Source organism: Oratosquilla oratoria, chromosome 9 (genome assembly GCF_046742065.1).
Source record: "Oratosquilla oratoria isolate Oo_2021 chromosome 9, ASM4674206v1, whole genome shotgun sequence".
In the NCBI taxonomy this organism is placed as follows: domain Eukaryota; kingdom Metazoa; phylum Arthropoda; class Malacostraca; order Stomatopoda; family Squillidae; genus Oratosquilla; species Oratosquilla oratoria.
Window position 1 is genome coordinate 80627962 of NC_134785.1, and position 18053 is coordinate 80646014.

General features: G+C 44.6%; 1 protein-coding gene across 17 annotated transcripts in view; it reads left to right on the forward strand.

Annotated features, from left to right (window-relative positions):
- The window catches only part of LOC143028642 (uncharacterized), a 614584-nt gene that overhangs the window by 109228 nt on the left and 487303 nt on the right, over positions 1-18053 (forward strand). Inside the window, exon 1 of one of the 17 annotated variants that reach the window (XM_076191064.1) lies at positions 12732-12757. The exons of the other annotated variants lie outside the window; for them this stretch is intronic. Coding sequence (XP_076047179.1) covers positions 12747-12757 — 11 coding nt within the window. The 5' untranslated portion in view covers positions 12732-12746. Of the gene's footprint in view, positions 1-12731; positions 12758-18053 lie in introns of those variants that run through there. 17 annotated transcript variants of the gene reach the window in all.

Genomic DNA, 18053 nt, shown 5'->3' on the forward strand with positions numbered 1-18053 from the left:
GCCAAAGCAGTCAACCGTCGCTCGTCTCTCTAGCGGAGGAGAAGGAGGAGGAGGAGGTTAGGAACTTGAAGTTGGGATCGGCTGCAGTGCGTCGTGCATGACTTACGGGGCGGGATAGAAGGACAGGGGCGTTCCTTCAAGAGCGGGACACTCCGGGGCCTCCGTCTTGACACCCTCTTCTTCCTCTCCTCCCTGTTCTTCCTCCAACCCTCTCCCGTTCTATTCATCCTCCTATACCTACTCCATCTCCTGTTCCTCTTCCTCCTCCCTTTCTCCCTTGTCTTATTCGCTGCCTCCGGACCCAAACTATCGTACAGTTTGGTCCGGTTCGACCCACGGTCTACCCACCACCCGGATCCCCCGTCCGCCCGGACCCCTGGACCGGTCCAGCAGCACGCCCACGGGCGTGGACGCAGGGATCGTGGGCGGCGCTTTGCATATCGGGTCGGAAGTTTGGGGGCTTCTGCCTTTCTCTGGCGTCATCGGCGTTTTATTGCGAATTTCTAAATATGGCCGCTGAGTCACTCGCGCGCGCTCACACACACACGCTGGGATGTATTAAGCACTTACAGGCATCCGTACGCTCGCGCGCTCACACACACACACACACACACTCGGTGGCGCGGTTGGTAGAGTCCCAGACTGTCAGTATGGCGGTACCAGCGGTACCTGGTTCGAATCCTGCCCAGGGCTGAAATTATTTCAGTATCGCTGCGCTTCATGTCGTTACTCCAACTCTCGTGGGAGGGGAGTTGGGTGTGTGTGTGCGTGTAAGGTCATAGCATTACCCATAGATCGGTCATACTAGCTCTAAGCTCTCTTCTGGGAGCGAAATAGCTGTCGATCACGAGTCCAACACGTGATCCAAAGACCAAGGTGAATCACACACACACACACACACACACACACACACACACACACACACACACACACACACACACACACACACACACACCAGGAGGAAAAATTCGGTGCGGATGAGTGACGTAGTGGTTAGGAAAGAGGTCATTAACACTGTTAGTGTACAAGAGGCTTCTGATTTACCGTGCCAGTGGTCCCTAGATATTAAGATCGATAGAGGGGAATGATATAAATAACATAAGTGCTTAAGCTGGAGACCAGAAATAGATTGTACAATTTAACGCCAATTAAGTAATGTTGTGTGAAACTGGGAGCCAAAATAGGATGCAAGACGAGGTACACGCAGGATTGATGTGTGTAAAAAATCAGAATGTAAATACCGTACAACCTTAAGGGCCTTTGTGTGTGTGTGTGTGTGTGTGTGTGTGTGTGTGTGTGTGTGTGTGTGTGGAAATAAAGTACTTAGGAAAAGTAATTGGCGCGTTACAAATTCATTCTCGTTTCTCTTGAACACGGGACCGGCTGGGACTGGGGAAATTTAATGAAAATGACAAGTAAGAATGAAAAAATGTATCTTAGTGTTTGGGCATTGAGTTCACTTATCTTGTTCTAGATGAAGCTTTTGAGGTGACCTGCAATGAGGAATAGAATTCTGTAACAGAAACGCAACATCACATTTCTTCAGACTTATAGATTTGATCGAAAAATAAATTAAATTCCTCGTGGTTCGAGCTAGTGGCAGAATTAGGGACACGGGTATAAATAAGATTTTTTTTTTGAGTATTCAGTGAGGATTGGATTGTGCTCGCGACCAGTGGCGTGCGTGCGAAAGCCTCGTGTGTTACATGTAAGTGATTGCCAGTTTTGGCCCAAACTGTAACGCAAGAGGCAATATTATCGGAATAGAGTTTTCTCTAATGCATACTTTGGTGAGAATAGCTGTGTAAGAACACACACACACACGCGCGCGCGCGCGCACGCGCACCCACGCACACTTATAATGCTATAGTTGGGTTCTACTAGGATTTATTCCAAGTATGTTTATATCAAGATTTATATAAATATTTTACTTTTTGGTATTCAACACGCAACAAGCAAAATATAAAACGAACTGGTCAATGAAGAACATATACATAGTTAACTAACTAAATCTAGTTAACACAATCCTAAGACCTATGACACCTCACTGGCTCTGTGCTTAGAAGACACAAGACTAGCTTAGTTGGTAGAGCAGTTGACTGATGAACATGTGATCGCAGGTTCAAATCCCGCCCGACCCAACTACGTTTCTTGGGAGGGGTAGCTTGAAATGGCCCACGTGGTGTCGTCCTTTCACAGTAACTTCCACTGAGGCAGGTAGTAGTGAACTTCATCGTGCAATTGTGGTCGGAGGTAACTTGTTCTTTTTTGTGGATAAAAGCAAAGTTCGTCAGTGGTTCTTGGATGACATAGTGTACGGTATCAAAGGCAGTGCAAAATATAGGTAGAAATGAAAAAAATATATATATATATATGTATATATATATATATATATATATATATATATATATGTATATATATATATATATATATATAAAACATGTAATCAAAATTTAAAAATTAAATAGATAAAGGTTAATAAGTAAGAATGAAATGGATAGAAAAAATAGGTCAATACAATAAGCACTAATAAAACAATATGAGCATATAACAAATTTGTGTATGTTCATATATACATATGTATATATATATATATATATATATATATATATATATATATATATATATATATATATATATATATGGCGTTGCCCAAGTAGTGCTGATCGGAGATGATCCTCGTCCGAGGAAACTTCTGTTCCTTTAGTCGACACTCTAGTGCCAGACGGCCACGTCCCTCCCCTATTGGGGAAGGGGAGGTGTCCAGCGCTCCACAGAGGGTTCCTCCCTCGTGGGAACGGAGGATAACGTTTCCCACGTGGGTGGGGCGCCAGCGTCAAACCACGTGTTTTGTGATGGAGAGACGGCATGGCGGCAACTCACAACTGATTGGGCCAGTCACGTCCACAGGGAATGCGCGGACGCCAAGAACTCACGCCCAACTGGGATGTAGATGGTGCTTCGTTGGAGAGAGAGAGAGAGAGAGAGAAAGCATCCCACGCGGTGCCCTGGGGGAGGGAGAAGAGCATTTAGGGGTAAAATGCAAATTCTCTACGGTGGTTACTTGGTCAGAAGGGACTTGGATCTCCCGGAAAGAGGGGTGGTTGCTTCAACTAACCCCCCTCCCCTACACACCCAACCCCACACCTACCGTGTGCTACTACATGTGTTAATAAAACCGAAGATGGGGGAGGGAGGAGACAGGAGAGGGAATTCGAGACCACACACATAGATACACACACACACACACACACACACACACACACACACACACACACATATATATATATATATATATTATATATATACTGATGACCCACTTTCGGAGAAGAATAGGCGAAGGTATAGAGATCTGTATATTTCGATCACTTACTGTGATCCTCTTCAGCAGATATCTAAAGATATATCTTCGCTCATTCTTCTCCGAAAGTGGGTCATCAGTATTATTTTACAAATGTGCTACGACATATATATATATATATATATATATATGTATGTATATATATATATATATATATATATATATATACGTATATATACACGTCCAAGACTGGAGCATGCGTCAGTAGCATGGTCCCCACACAGAGTGAAAGACATATGCAAGATTGAGAGAATACAAAGGACAGCAACCAAACTGGTCCCCAGCCTTGCAAATAAACCATATGAGGAAAGACTAAAAGTAATGGGTCCGCCAACTTTGAAAGATCGAAGAGAAAAAGGTGACATGATTAGTGTTGAGGTCACTAAAGGACATAGCATTGATAGAAGAGATTTCCTAATTAAAGATGGGAGGACTTTAAGAGGTCACGGAAGTAAATTAAGAAAGACCACTTGTCGAAAGGATGTGAAGAAGTACAGTTTTCCATATAGATGTATAAATATGTGGAATAGCTTAGGTGATATAGCCCAAGCTCAAACAATACATGAGTTCAAATCTAAATCTGATAACTGGAAATAAAAAATATAGATTGAGTTGGAACCGTATTTGAATTTGAGTCTAGGTATGTTAGAAAATTAGAGAATAGGAGACGGTACCCAACGAGCGTTGCTCCTTTCCTGTATACTACAGGTAAACACACAAATCCAGCCGTCGCGAAGCCTCGAACTTGGAATCCCAAATATGCGAGTCCACTCTGTAATCATCTTATCACGTAAAGTGTATAAAATTTAAGCATATACACACACACACACACACACACACACATATATATACATTTATCAACCACAATTCCCTTTAATTCTAAGCAATATCGAGACACTCGAGGAGGCATACATGCAAAAATTGATACGTGGTACAGCTAAGGACTCGAACCTCCGCTAGCACGTAATAAGTGACAGTAACTTAACCGATTACGCTATCAAGAGAGATACAAGTTGAGCGCAACTTTTCTTGTATATTTGTATGCTCGAGTTACATATACGTACTCGAAATTTTGCGCTGAATGGGTCCCAGTGAACAGATTTACCGTTATCAATCATGTTGATGGCTTAGGATTAAAGTGAGGTTCGAGTCCTTAGCTGTACCACGTATCAATTTATGCATGTATGCTTGCTCGAATTTCTCGATGTTGATGGCTTAGAATTAAAGTGAATTGTGGTTGATGAATGTAAATCTATTCACTGGGACCCATTCAATGTTGTACAAAAACGTTCCCGCGTTGCATACTTACCAATTGTACTATCATGGCGAGGATGGGTTGAATGCAAAATTTCGTGTATGTGTAACTCGAGCATGCAAATATATAAGAAAAGTTGCGCTCAACTTATATCTCTTTTGATAGCCCAATCGGTTAAGTCACTGTCACTTGTTACATGCAAGCTGAGGTTCGAGTCCTTAGCTGTACCACGTATCAATTTCTGCATGTATGCTTCCTCGAGTTTCTCAATGTTGATGGCTTAGAATTAAAGTAAATTGTGGTTGATAGATATAAATCTGTTCACTGGGACCCATTCAGCGTTGTACACACACACACACACACACACACACACACACACACATATATATATATATATATATATATATATATATAGTGTGGGTAAATATATACATGAATACATATGTACATAGATACATGTGTGCATGTATATTTGCTTACATGCGTATATGTAGAGAAAATCGTGAAAAGGGATGATATACATGCCTATATGTATGTGTACATAAATACACATGTACATACACGTGCATGCTGACATGCATGTATGTACAAAATACCGTGAAGAGACATGGAGTGTCATGCTAATATATGCTGACTTATGCTAATGGCATGGGAGGTACGGCATAGATTGTGCGACGGATTATGCAACGGAGGAGGATAATGCCATGCCCGCACTTGCCCTTCTTCCCTATGGAGGACAACAGATTGGCAATGCTGTTCAAAGGGAAGAAGGCGGGGAGCTCTCTCTCTCTCTCTCTCTCAGTATTTGGACAATTTCCTCCACCTTTTCTTATAGACCTTACAACCGGGGCTGTTCCAATTACGGTACTAGTACTAATACTATAACTAGTGTAACGAGTCGGTGATATAAGTAACAAAACAGTCCCACAATGAAACAACATAGACAGTATTCCAACACTTTTTCCCAAAGAGGTTGTCGGAGGACCTGAGGATCGTTGACAGCTGCTGTTGGGCTGCGGTCATTGAAACTCGAGGAGACGTTATGTAAAAGACCGTGATGTGTGTAGAAATATGTAGAGAACGATCACATGTATTAATAACTATTAATTGTTTCAATTAATTGTTGAGAAAATCATGTTCTTGAGCAGGATTTGAAGTCCGGGGGAAGGTGATGGTAACTCTTGATTATGTTCGAGGGGTCCCCCCCCCCCTCCAGAGCTAAAGAAAATGCTCTGGCGTCAACTAGAATGTATTTCACACAAATCCGTTTACCGCCGCGTAAGGGGCAAAGAATTATCAGTCTTACGGTCGTGTGAAATAAGGCCCATTATTCATTTCTTCCTCTGGAGTTTTGGTCCCGGAGACGGCCAAGTTGTTTGGCAAAAATACGACGAGAAGTTGCTGAATTGCACAGCGAAGGAGCTACCCCCCCCCCCTCTCTCTCTCTCTCTCTCTCTCTCTCTCTCTCTCTCTCTCTCTCTCTCTCTGTCTCTGTCTCTCTCTCTATCTCTCTCTATCTCTCTCTCTCTCTCTCTCTCTCATGTATGTAAACCTGTCATAAGGCTAAAGCAACTTTGGCATGAGTGGAGGGCGTCGACCAAAGCCTTCTTGTCGGGGAACTCCAGGACAGGAAGTTGGAGGAGGAGGGGTAAGGGGTGATGTGACCTTGCCCTCCCCTACCCCCCTGCGGCTGCGGTGCGGTTGCGGCAGCGGCTGGAGTTGTGGTGGGTCTCTTAGACCGCCGTCCGTACCTATAGTAACCTGAGGAGTCGAGGGAAAGGAACGGAGGACAGGTATGGAGACGGATAGAGATTGAAAATAGACATCGTGGATGGGGTTTTTGTCCAGGAAGCTGATATGTGAAGTGTAGTTTTGCAGTGTTACGTAGGTAGTACGCTCGTGCACTGCCACAGGTAAGATAAAGCGAATCTTGTCTAGGAATGAAAGAAAAAACAAGGAGGATTTTTTTCTTCTTCCACTTTTTCCTCTTCGTCTTCTTCTTCCTCTTCACATCCTTTTTCTTCTACCTCTTCGTCTTTTTCTTCTTCCTCTTCGCCTTCGTCTTCTTCACAATCTCCTTCGTCTTTTTGTTGCTTACCATCCTCTATTGTACATTTTCCTTATTGATACATGCAAAATGGGGAGAGAGCCTGTCTTGGCAACATCTAGAAAAAATGTAGTTCAGGAAAAGCACCTGAGGTCTTATCGAGATGAATATTATCGTTATTATATATTTTTATTTTTTATTTATTAATTTATTTATCCATGTATACTCGCGCGCGTGTGTGTGTGTGTGTGTTTGTATGTGTGTTCGTTCGTCTTCATTTGACAATTTAATTGGAAGAGACGGGTTCTTTGTGAGACAGAAGCTTCCTGTTGGTCGTGAGAAAAGGTAAAACGTGAGAGACGAATCAGAGCGAAAGGGACTCCGCTTGCATTTCACTATTTTTATTTTATTTTATTTTTATTTGTTTTATTTATTTTATTTTTGAAGGGATTTTTGCTTTCCATTTCCTGCTTCCGGATTGATGTGATCTCTCGTTTACCCGTTTTTATATAAGAAAAAAAAATCGTAAACTGCGTCATTGAGTCAGTTATTGTTGACAGGAAGGGGGAAAGTGAGGGGTACCTAGGACTACGTACGAACCTGCTACACGCCAAATAACAGGAAATGCAGTACCTGGCAACTCCGTGTAGACATGTGAAGGAACGTGGGCTGCTGTGATTTTGATTCACGTGAACTTCGTGGAACATGTCTACTGTAAAGTTGCCTGCTGGCCGCAGGGTGTGTAGTAGGTTCGTATGTTGGTAGTGGTACGTTTTGGGAAAAGAGTGTGATCCAGTCTATGATGACCCCCCGCCCTCTATTTATTCTTCTTCCTCCTCTTCTTCGTCCTTAACGAAGACCATTTGGTCCCTGCCTCGGCCTGATACAAACATGATGGTAGCAACTGATGGTGACGACAATTACCATTGTTGGTATTTTCTATTTACTCCCCCCCACCACCACCACCGTATAGTTTACCCATTGGTTTTGTTGGTTTTATTTGACAGTTGGGGGTAGAATGGAAGACGGGAAGGGAAGACGCCATATTGGGTGGAGGAAGGGACGGGGGGGGGGGAGGTGGTTGGTCTCTTGGGCTCCCAAAGTTGGCTTATCGGCCGCTGGGAGCCCGTGGGAACGGAGGAGGAGGAGGAAGAGGAGGGAGGGGTAGTAGTCTTCTTTTGTTAACGAAGATTAGTGGGGAGGAAGAGGATTAGGGTTATGGGTTGCGAGTTATCTCGTCTCTGTTAAACACTTTCCTTGCTTGGTGATCCTTTTCCTTTTATTCTGACTACCGCCGGGCACTGCTGTTCGTCACGTGACCTCCAAACGCACCCCACCTCGATGGAGTAGTTGTCACTCTTGCTTGTTTGGTTTATGCCAAGATCTAAGAATATAAGGTCTAACCACTTCCGACCGAATTTCGAGGGAGTTGGCGCAGCGGGCCCGTGAACGTCACCTGGCTGTTCAAAGTGGGGTTAGCGGGTCCTATAGCTGTCAGTTGAAGCTGGTCCGTCGTTCAAAAATGACGTCGCCTTCGCTCGCACAGCTCCACGCAATTAGTTATATTCTGACAAATATTATATAAAATATATATATAAATATATATAAAATAATATAGTTCCTGTCTATATATATATGAATATATAATATATATGATATATAATATATATATATATATATATATAAAATATTATAGTTCCTGTCTTCCTTGGCGTTTCACAGTTTTCTTCAGTGTATCACAAAGAGAAAATGGACTCAGCCAAATGACGTCAGAAGCTGCGCAGAAGAATGTAAACGGTCTGACCTGTATATTTAGACCTTGGTTTATGCTCGGGGCGCCCCACCGTCGACGAAAGGGTTGACTTCGGCTTGACGAAATTATAAAAGTCAATAAGTTAAATGACGTCAGGGTAGATATAGGTAAAATAACCTAGTAGACTAGCGCTCGCGCACGTTTACACACGCACACATACACAGGCGCAGACACACGCACGCACACACACACACACACACAGGCGCAGACACACGCGCGCGCACACACACACACACACACACACACACACACACACACACACACAGAGAGAGAGAGAGAGGAGAGGTCAAACGGGGTCGCGCGGCGATCGGTGCTTCGGATTTTAGCTTCCAGGCCTCAAATGGTTAAAAAAAAGTACGACACTGTCATGTGTCAGAGGGTTAACCCCATTCTCTGGCATGCTTGGCATACATTATTCTGTGTGCGACCGAAGCCGGAGTGAATGGGGTTCAGGATAATTACGTCTGCCGCGTTTCAGAACAGAAACTGAAGTCCACTACTGTGTGAGTGATGTAATTGTGTGACCCCTTCAGTGCTCTTCATGACGTGTTCTGGCTGCCGCTGGGCGATTTTATCCCCCTCCCCCCCCAGGGGAAACCTGCACAGGCCGGGAGCCCTCAGTGCCTTTGGGAATGCCACGAAAATGAATGGAATTGTCAGGCGGTTGATAGACAAAAAGGGGAAAGTACTACTATGAAGACCCAGTGCTTGTCAATTCCCTGGGGCAGTGGCATATTGTTTGTGATTTAGTTTTGGTTCTGATCTGTTGCTTGTGGACAAGGTAAGGCAGTGGCCCATTACTTTAGATCAGCTGGGGCAGTGGTCCATCTGTCTGCGGGCCAGATGAAGCAGGAGACCAGGGGACGTGCGAGTCAGTAAGAGAAATGGTTCAGTCCTTGTTGGTCAGATGGAGTGATCCATTGCTTATTGGCCGGATGGGGGAGTGGTTCATTCTTTGTGGGTCAAATTGGGTTGTGGAGTATTGATCCATTGAGGCAACGTCCACTTGCATGAAGATCATTGACTTAATGTCCCCTACTTCCGGATTGAAGTGGGCTGCTGGTTCAATGCTTTCGGGGCAGTGGACCGTAACTTATGGGCCAAATGGGTCACTGGTGCATTGGGTAGGAGGCCCAGGTGTTGGGGTGGATGCCTGCCCGAAGGCGGAGTTCGGGGAGGCGAGTTCGATGGGTCAATGCCTCTTGGGTCGAGGTGCGCCGCGGGAGGTCACTGGCCTTGTGTGTGAGCGTGTGTGTGTGTGTGTGTATACACCGGGCGTGGTTGCCACAAAGTGGCATGATACAGGGAATGGCGGTGTACGTGTTCGTCCTCCACGTCTGATAACTTATTTATTGATTTATTTGTTTGTCTGCGTGTCTGGTTTGTGTTTTAAGGTCCAAGAAATTTGTTTGTTTATGTCGTATGCAGCGTCGTCTTTCCGTGAATGCAATGGTCACCAATCAATGACATGTCCAGTTCCCCAGAACCAAGGGATGATGTGGGGTTTTACCTACGTCCGTTAGTTTCATTATGTCTAAATATATTTGTTTGTTCGTATGTGGATTTATTATCCATTTGGTATGATTGACTGACAAGTAAAGAGGGGCGGGTAACCTTGATGATTTGATTTCGAACTTCACCTCAAGAATTGGGGGGTGGGGGGATATGGGTCAAGTTTAGCCCGTGGGGGCATCTTTGGGTTTGGTTCTGGTGTCCCCTTGGGCGTGGTGGCGTGGGCTTAGTTTTTCTTGGGATTTATCCCTTCCATACCGGGTGGGGCTTCCGTAGTTCAGTGCCGAGGTGTTCCCCCATTCAGAAGGGAACGGGGTCAGGCTAATCACGATTAACCCCGGTTAACCCCCCCCCGTTCCGTAGCTGATGCCGGTTTATCTTTCAGTCATGTTTTTTTCCCGTGACCCCCCATACCCCACCCCATACCCCATCGTCCCTTGATAACGATGGGGTTGGACCTTTGTACCTCAGACTAATTGTGTACCATTGACGGCGTGCTCTTTCCTATTCTCCTGAAGATCATTTCATAACTGAATAGAATCGTTTGGCATTCACGAACTACTATGCTTTGGTTTGTGGATCGCTTTGGAAACATTCCCCCCCAGCGGCTCCTAGGGGCTCTTTAGTCCCCTTTGGAGAACCGCTGTATTCTGTCGGCTTCGAGGAGGACGTTGTCTTATCCCTAAGGGTCAGCTGGGTAAACAGGGTCATCCTGAGTGTGACGAGGAACAGAAGCTTGGACTGCGTTTGGAGCACGGGCTTCTCGCCGACAGTTCACTAGTGTTTCTACCCTTAACGTCGTGTAAGCGAAGTGGGCGTGGTGGTAATGGTGGTGTCGGTGTGGGAAGGGTGTAAAAACGTACCAGGTTGAGAATGAAAAAGGTGAAAATGAAGTCAAATATGAGGAGTGGGAGGGAGAGGGTTGAGAACCATCTGTGCTGGCGAAAAACAGCTGAGCTACTCCATCTGTGACTCGTGCAGCTGGTATGTAGCTCTTGGCCATGTCCTTAGGCGTGGGTGTTCCCCCCACCTGGCTGGGGGGTGGGGGGCGTGTGCCCATGGGTAATTGTCGGCCGTGTTTTCCATATATTTTATCTATTCACTTATTTACTTTTCGGGAGATGAGACCTGTCACAATATTTGGAATAGTAGTTAGTACTTACAAATATTAAAAATAATTACTGGTTTAGGAAAATCAAGTTTGCTATTAACATAAAAGATAGAGAAATGTACAGCTTAGTATTTTGCAGAGTAGAACTTGTCATGAAAATGTGTATATGTAATCCCCACCAAGAGCTCTTTATCTTATCCCGAATTTAATGATGCAGATAAAGTTCACACACACACACACACACACACACACACACACATACATACATACATACACACGCACACACACACACACACATACACACAAATCGTCGAAATGCAACTGCATTCTGCAAACATATACACCCGTATGACTTAGATTCAAGAGTCCAGAATTCCAACACGAACCCCAAGGCAAATTGTATGACTGTACTGACAACTGGACAGGTATCGAACGTCCCCAAGTAGTACGGGTGAAGGTTGACGGACGGAACAGATGTCCTAGGAAGAACACAGAACACTCCGACGCGGCCGTACTCCAGTTCGGGGGGAGTGGGAGTGGGATGGGAGTCACTGACCCGCCTGTGATGTTTCAGCTCGCGCGTGGGGCCCGGCCGGGGACGGGCGACCGGCGGCGGCGGCGTCGTGCCGTACAGCCCAGTGTTACGTGAGTCGCGGCCGCTTTGCTGGGCTGGGAGGGAGCAGAAAGGAAGAGCTGGCGCCACAGGCCTTACTGTCTCTACCGTGTGGTCAGCAACAGTCGCCACTTCTTCTTCTTCTTCGTGTTACAGTGGATTATTCGTTTACTTCACACGGTGAAATGCATTTAGTCGTAAGGTTTGGTGTCGTTGCTGTACGTAGTTTATATAGATAAATGTAAAGATTTTCTCTCTCTCTCTCTCTTTCGCACCCTCTCCTAATCAATGTAATTTATTGATAAATCCTGCGAAGCATGTAACTGCTTGCTGAAGCAAACTTAAGCACCGTATACATTTTCCGTGTTAGCCTGTTCCTCGCAAGGTTGTTGGCCGGGAAAATGATTTTGTGGTAATTTCCGCCACCTCTTGATCGTCCTCTTCCACCTCCACCACAACACCTACCACTTAAGCTGAGTTGTCTGGACTTGGCTAGACACACACACACACAGGTGTGTGCAATACCATACCAGTACCCATAAATCGACCGCATATGAGCTCTTGAATTGTCATTCGGAAGTGTAATAGCTGTCCATCACGAGTCTAACATATGATCCAAGGCTTGTGATTCACATGATTTTCTTTTTCAGAGTAATTTAGTCAAGAATTTTATAGTAGTGTAACTTGGATGAGTGGGAAGCATATGGTTAATCAGTGTCTTTTTAAGTACCGGTAGAGTAAAACGGCCATCCCTCCGTGGAGGCCCTCCAGCTCCACGATCTATAGGTCCACGTGTACGTGTGTATCATTAAAATCTTCAGTTCCTGCCCTCTTCGTTACGAATTAAGATTTTTATTATGTTTTTATTTATTTATCTTATTTTAGTGTCACATATCCCTGCACTGCAACGTTTTTCTAAACATTATTCATTGTATTTATGTGTTTATTTTCTCTCTTCGCAGGTACGTGTGAGATGATTCTGAGCAAAGGTGTATGGGACAGGTATTGTCCATAAGCATAGGAGAACGCTGGTGATGGTGGTCAGGTATGTGTTCGAGATTTGTGATCGTGATTTGTGATCGTGATGGTGGTAATGGTGATGATGGTAATGGGGCTTTCCTGGCTTCCGCAGATTAGCAGACCAGTATAAATGTATCTGTATGTATATATATATATATATATATATATATATATATATATATATGTATATATATATGTATATATGTATATGTGTGTATATATATGTATATATATATGTATATATGTATATATATGTATACATGTATATATATATGTATATATGTATATATTTATATATGTATATATATATATATATGTATATATATATATATATATGCAGGAAAAACATTGGAAGCGTGTGTCCTTGAAAATGCAAGGTTGACCACGAAGAAAAACTATTAAAGCAGAGTGCTTTCGTGTATTCACATCTTCAGTGCAAATAATACATAGTGAAAGATACAAAGGTGTAGAATATATAGGTGGGAAACAAAGGGAACGTGGAGACATCCTGGTAAGAGAGGAGAGGTAGTACCCATGGACTAACTGTCCGTCCGCGTTTACAGTGGGTGCAGAAATGACCTACATGTTTACAATTTATACATTTTATAATTTTTTCTTTAAATAAAGTTGTTTAGTTTATATTATAATTTTTCAGTACGAATAATAAATAGTGAAAGGTGCAAAGGTACAGACAATATAGTGTGGTCTAACTGTCCATCTATGCTTACAATGGGTATAAAATGTCTTATATGGTTATAACATACATCTTAGAAATTTCTTAACAAATGAAGTTATCCTGCATGGTTACAATTTATTCACTTTATAATTTCCTTTTACAAATGTGTTTAGTTTATATTATAATTTTCAGTGCAAATAATGTATAGTGAAAAGGTACAGAGTGGGAAATAGTGTGGACCAACTGTCCTACATTACAACTTAATTTTGTCTAGACAGTTAGTCCATGGGTACTACCTCTCCTCTCTCACCAGGATGTCTCCACGTTCCCTGTGTTTCCCACCTATATATTCTGCACCTTTGTATCTTTCACTATGTATTATTTGCACTGAAGATGTGAATACACGAAAGCACTCTGCTTTAATAGTTTTTCTTCGTGGTCAACCTTTCATATATATATATATATATATATATATATATATATAATGTGTGTGTGTGCAATAAAACACTAGAGACGTGTGTTCTACGAATGCAAGGTAATCACTATGAAAAGAAACGACTGGAGTAGAAAGTTTTCGTGTAATACATCTTCAGTGCAGAAATACATATATATTTCATTTGTTCAAAACCTTCACTGGTGTCTTTGATCGCTCTGAGTGTGTGGGCTGTCGTCACCCCTGTGCAGTGGGTGGGTGTATATTGCCACCCATTGTGTGTGTGTGTGTGTGATTCGCCACCATGGTCTTGGATCACGTGTTGGACTCGTGATCGACAGTTATTAACCTCCCGGGTGAGAGTTCAGAGCTCGTATGACCGATCTATGGGTAATACTGTGACCTTACACGCGCACACACACACACACACACACACACACACACACACACACACACACACACACCTAACTCCCCGCCCACGAGAGTTGGAGTAACAACCCGCAGCGCAGCGGCACTGAAATTATTTCAGCCCTGGGCGGGATCCGAACCCGGATCGCCCTAGTAACAGTGGAGAACTCTAACCATTGCGCCATGAGGTAGGTAGGTGTGTGTGTGTGTGTGTGAGAGAGAGAGAGAGACTCGCAGTTCTGTTGATTGTAGGGACTCCACTTGTCTCTCGCTACTTTGTCAACTCCCGTCACATGGAATCAAAGTGGAGAAACTCTCATTCCCATCTGCCCCATGCATGAGAGTTCCTACTCTCACTCTCACACTCACCTGTCCTCCTCGGTGAGTGGATGGGCGTTCGAGGCTGAGGCTGACGGATCTCGGGTCGCCGCTGCCGTCGTCGAGGAGTATTAGTGGGCACCCCACAGGACCTGCACCGTCACTCACTCTCACTTTCGTTCCTCTGTCCCACCGAAACATGTTGCGGGTACTCACTTCCGCGCGTGCGTGTTGATGTGCAAACTTTCGTATACGCTGGCAAACGAAGTGGGTCGACCCAACGATGTACCCATTTCTCTTCTGACCTCTATATATATATTTATTATGCAACGAAGGGGAAGATTGTTTTTTGAACGGGAGCTTGATCAGCCATGTGCTGGTTCTGATCCTCAGGAAAAGTTAAGCGAGGTTGTCTTGTATTTTTTTTTTATATTATTATTATTCCCTCTTCTTCCCTTTACTGCACATCTGGCGCTTGAAGAAAATCCTAAGAAGGATTTAAATATTTTATAGGGTCAAGCTATGTTGATGGAAGCGTCCAAACACTATCTGTGTGTGTGCGTGTGCGTGCGCGCGCGCTTGATACGCCTCGCCGGCCGCACGCCGGCTTTGTAGGGCGTGGAGTGGACGGGGCCGCCTTGCCGGACCAGGCCACGTTGGGCCAAGCCAGGCCAAGCTAGGCCAGGGCGACCCTCTCCCCCTGCCCCTCTCCCCACACAAAAAACCGGTTTGCACATGTGTGTCACACCGAAGGTGTGGCCGGACGAGCGGTCTTGGGTGGGCGGATGGGCAGGTGGGTGGGGCCTAGGGTCCTCTTGTGTAGGACCAGAACCCTCTGTACGTTTCACTGCCCGTAATGACTTGACTGGCTCCCCACCTTATCCGCACGGCTACCACCAGACTTAACCCTCCACACACTTACACACACACACACGCAAACGCACGACTCGACAGCGCAGTGGTAGCGTTCGCGGCCGCCACTACCACCCATAACACTACATACACAAATACCACAAATTGTTTTTACTAAACCCTACCACTAATACCACCAACATCACCACAAGAACCACCATCACTGCTTACGTCACCACAACAACCATATCTCACTACCACCACCACTACTACTACCACCACTACCACACCAAACCTCTGCTCACTCGCCCTGATCCACCCCATTCCACCACGTCCCATCCAATTCCACGTTACAGTGCCTTCCCACTCCACCTCGTTCAATCTACTCCACTTTACTCCAGTTACATGTGACATATTCCGCTTCTACACACCTCGCCTCACCCCCACTCCACCTCCTCCATTTCATTGTTTTTACTACACTCCTGCCACACCCTCCACTCCATTTAAACATCCACTTTCCCTTTCTCCTTCTCCCTCCCTCTTCTCACCTTCCTTCTTCCCCTTTCCCTCTCCTCATCTCCCTCCCCCTCCCACTTCTCCTCTCCTTCCTTCCCCTTTCTTCTTCCCCCTATACTTGTCCCTCCTCTTTCCTTCTTTCCCCCTTCCCTCTCCCCTTCCTCGAAGCCCAGCCTTTCACTCCATAATCCGTCTTACCCCACCACAATCCGCCTTATCCCTCCACCCTCCCTCTCCTCTTCCAAACCTCCTCCCGTACATACTCCCACGCCTCCTCGCCCCCATTCCAACCCCGCCATATCCGTCTATACCTCACTTATTCCATTTCCACATTCCTTCGTCCATTCCCACCTTATTCATTCCCATTCTGTACCGACTGTTCCCATTCCTCATTACCCAACAAGCATTATTACAATATCTCACTAATTTCTTCTTTTCCATTCGTACTCCTTCCCACGTCAACCAATCCTACCCCCGCATCCACTACCCTCCACTGCTCACTCATACTGTAAACTTTTCTGATTTCCAGTTTTATGCATATATCAAACCCACTGTACCCTTGATGTCTTTATTCTACTCCTCTACTTGATCCGAATTCTTAAGCCAGGTCCCACGCTGAGCATCGTGCAGCACTGAATGAGGAAGTTGGCAGTGCTGAATGCAGTTCCAAGTGTCCACACTCACTGTCACACTATCAGCGTGGACCTGGCAGGGCCCAAACTGAGTGTAACAGTGCTGACAGAGTGTGGACCCGGCCGATACACTCAACATTGCTAACTGACTCATGCAGCGCTACACGAGGCTCAGCGTGGGACCCGGCCTTAGATCTCTCCTTAATGCACCTTCACGTCTCCACCACCTCGGCGAGATAGTGACCCAAAGGATAGAAGCGCTGTTTTTCTTCTTCTTCTTCTTCTTCTTTCTTTTCTTTCTTTCTTCTCCTTCGAAGAACACAATCTAGAATGCTAAGATACCCCTCGGCCAGTATCACATGGAAGCTTTCGGTCATTCAGTATTGTCTGTCTCGCCTCCTCCCCCCCTCCCCCACCTCACCCCATTACCCATAACTCCAAGTTCCCCCCATTGGCCAACCAATGGGGTGAAACACGACGACAGGGAATAGCCGCACCCACCCTTCTATAGAACCAGAGATTCTCCTTTTACAGGGGCCCCATGTATTTTCTGGAACCGATGCATTCCTTTTCTAGGAATATGAACGCGCGAAGAAGTGGTGTCTGTCTTTCTTGAAGAGCTTGTCCATCGAAGGCCCCTCCAGAGTTTTTGGGACTCTTTGGAACCCTTCAGAGTGTCCCATTGTGACGTCGCCTTTCTATCTTCTCCTTTTTAGGATATTGCTTGTTTCATCTTACAGTATTGCTGTTAGATTGGTTCAAGCACCTATGTGGCATAGATGAGGCGGTCTCTGTGTGTGTGTGTGTGTGTGTGGTGTGTGTGTGTGCATGTGTGTGTGTGTGTGTGAGAGTGCAGAAACCTCACTCCACTCTGCTAGAAAAAGTATGGTAGAAAAAAAAACGGGAAAAATAATGTTGAGATATGGAGAACTTCGATGTATTACACCAGTCTGCAGAACTAATACATCACAGATCTTACCGACTGTAACAATATGGGACCAGAGGGGGAGGATTTTTATTATTTACAATTTTAATGTTTTTAATTTATTTTATCCTAATCCCAAATCTCATGGCCCACTCCGTATCCAAGTTCGGAAAAGAGGGATTAGTTTTAAACTTTTATTTACACAAACAAAACAATAACAACGAAAATTATTTTGTTACAGAAATGTTACAATTTAAGTATTAAATGTAAGATAAAAACAGAAGATAAGAAACAGTACAAAATTCACGTGATGATTTATTTTATATTATTTAACACTAAGAACACGTGTGTACAAACAACAGGTGGGAAATAACACTTTTGGAAAAACAAAGGTGATTACAAAGATCACGCACTGGAACGAAAAGGAAAAAGCCAGATTGACACTCCTAAATCATGAACCCAAAAGGTGACCTAACAAACTAGTAAAAAAAAAACCGTAATGAAATACACGTAAGTAATGGAAAATTAAAAGGGGTGGAGAAAACAGATTTGCGATAGCCT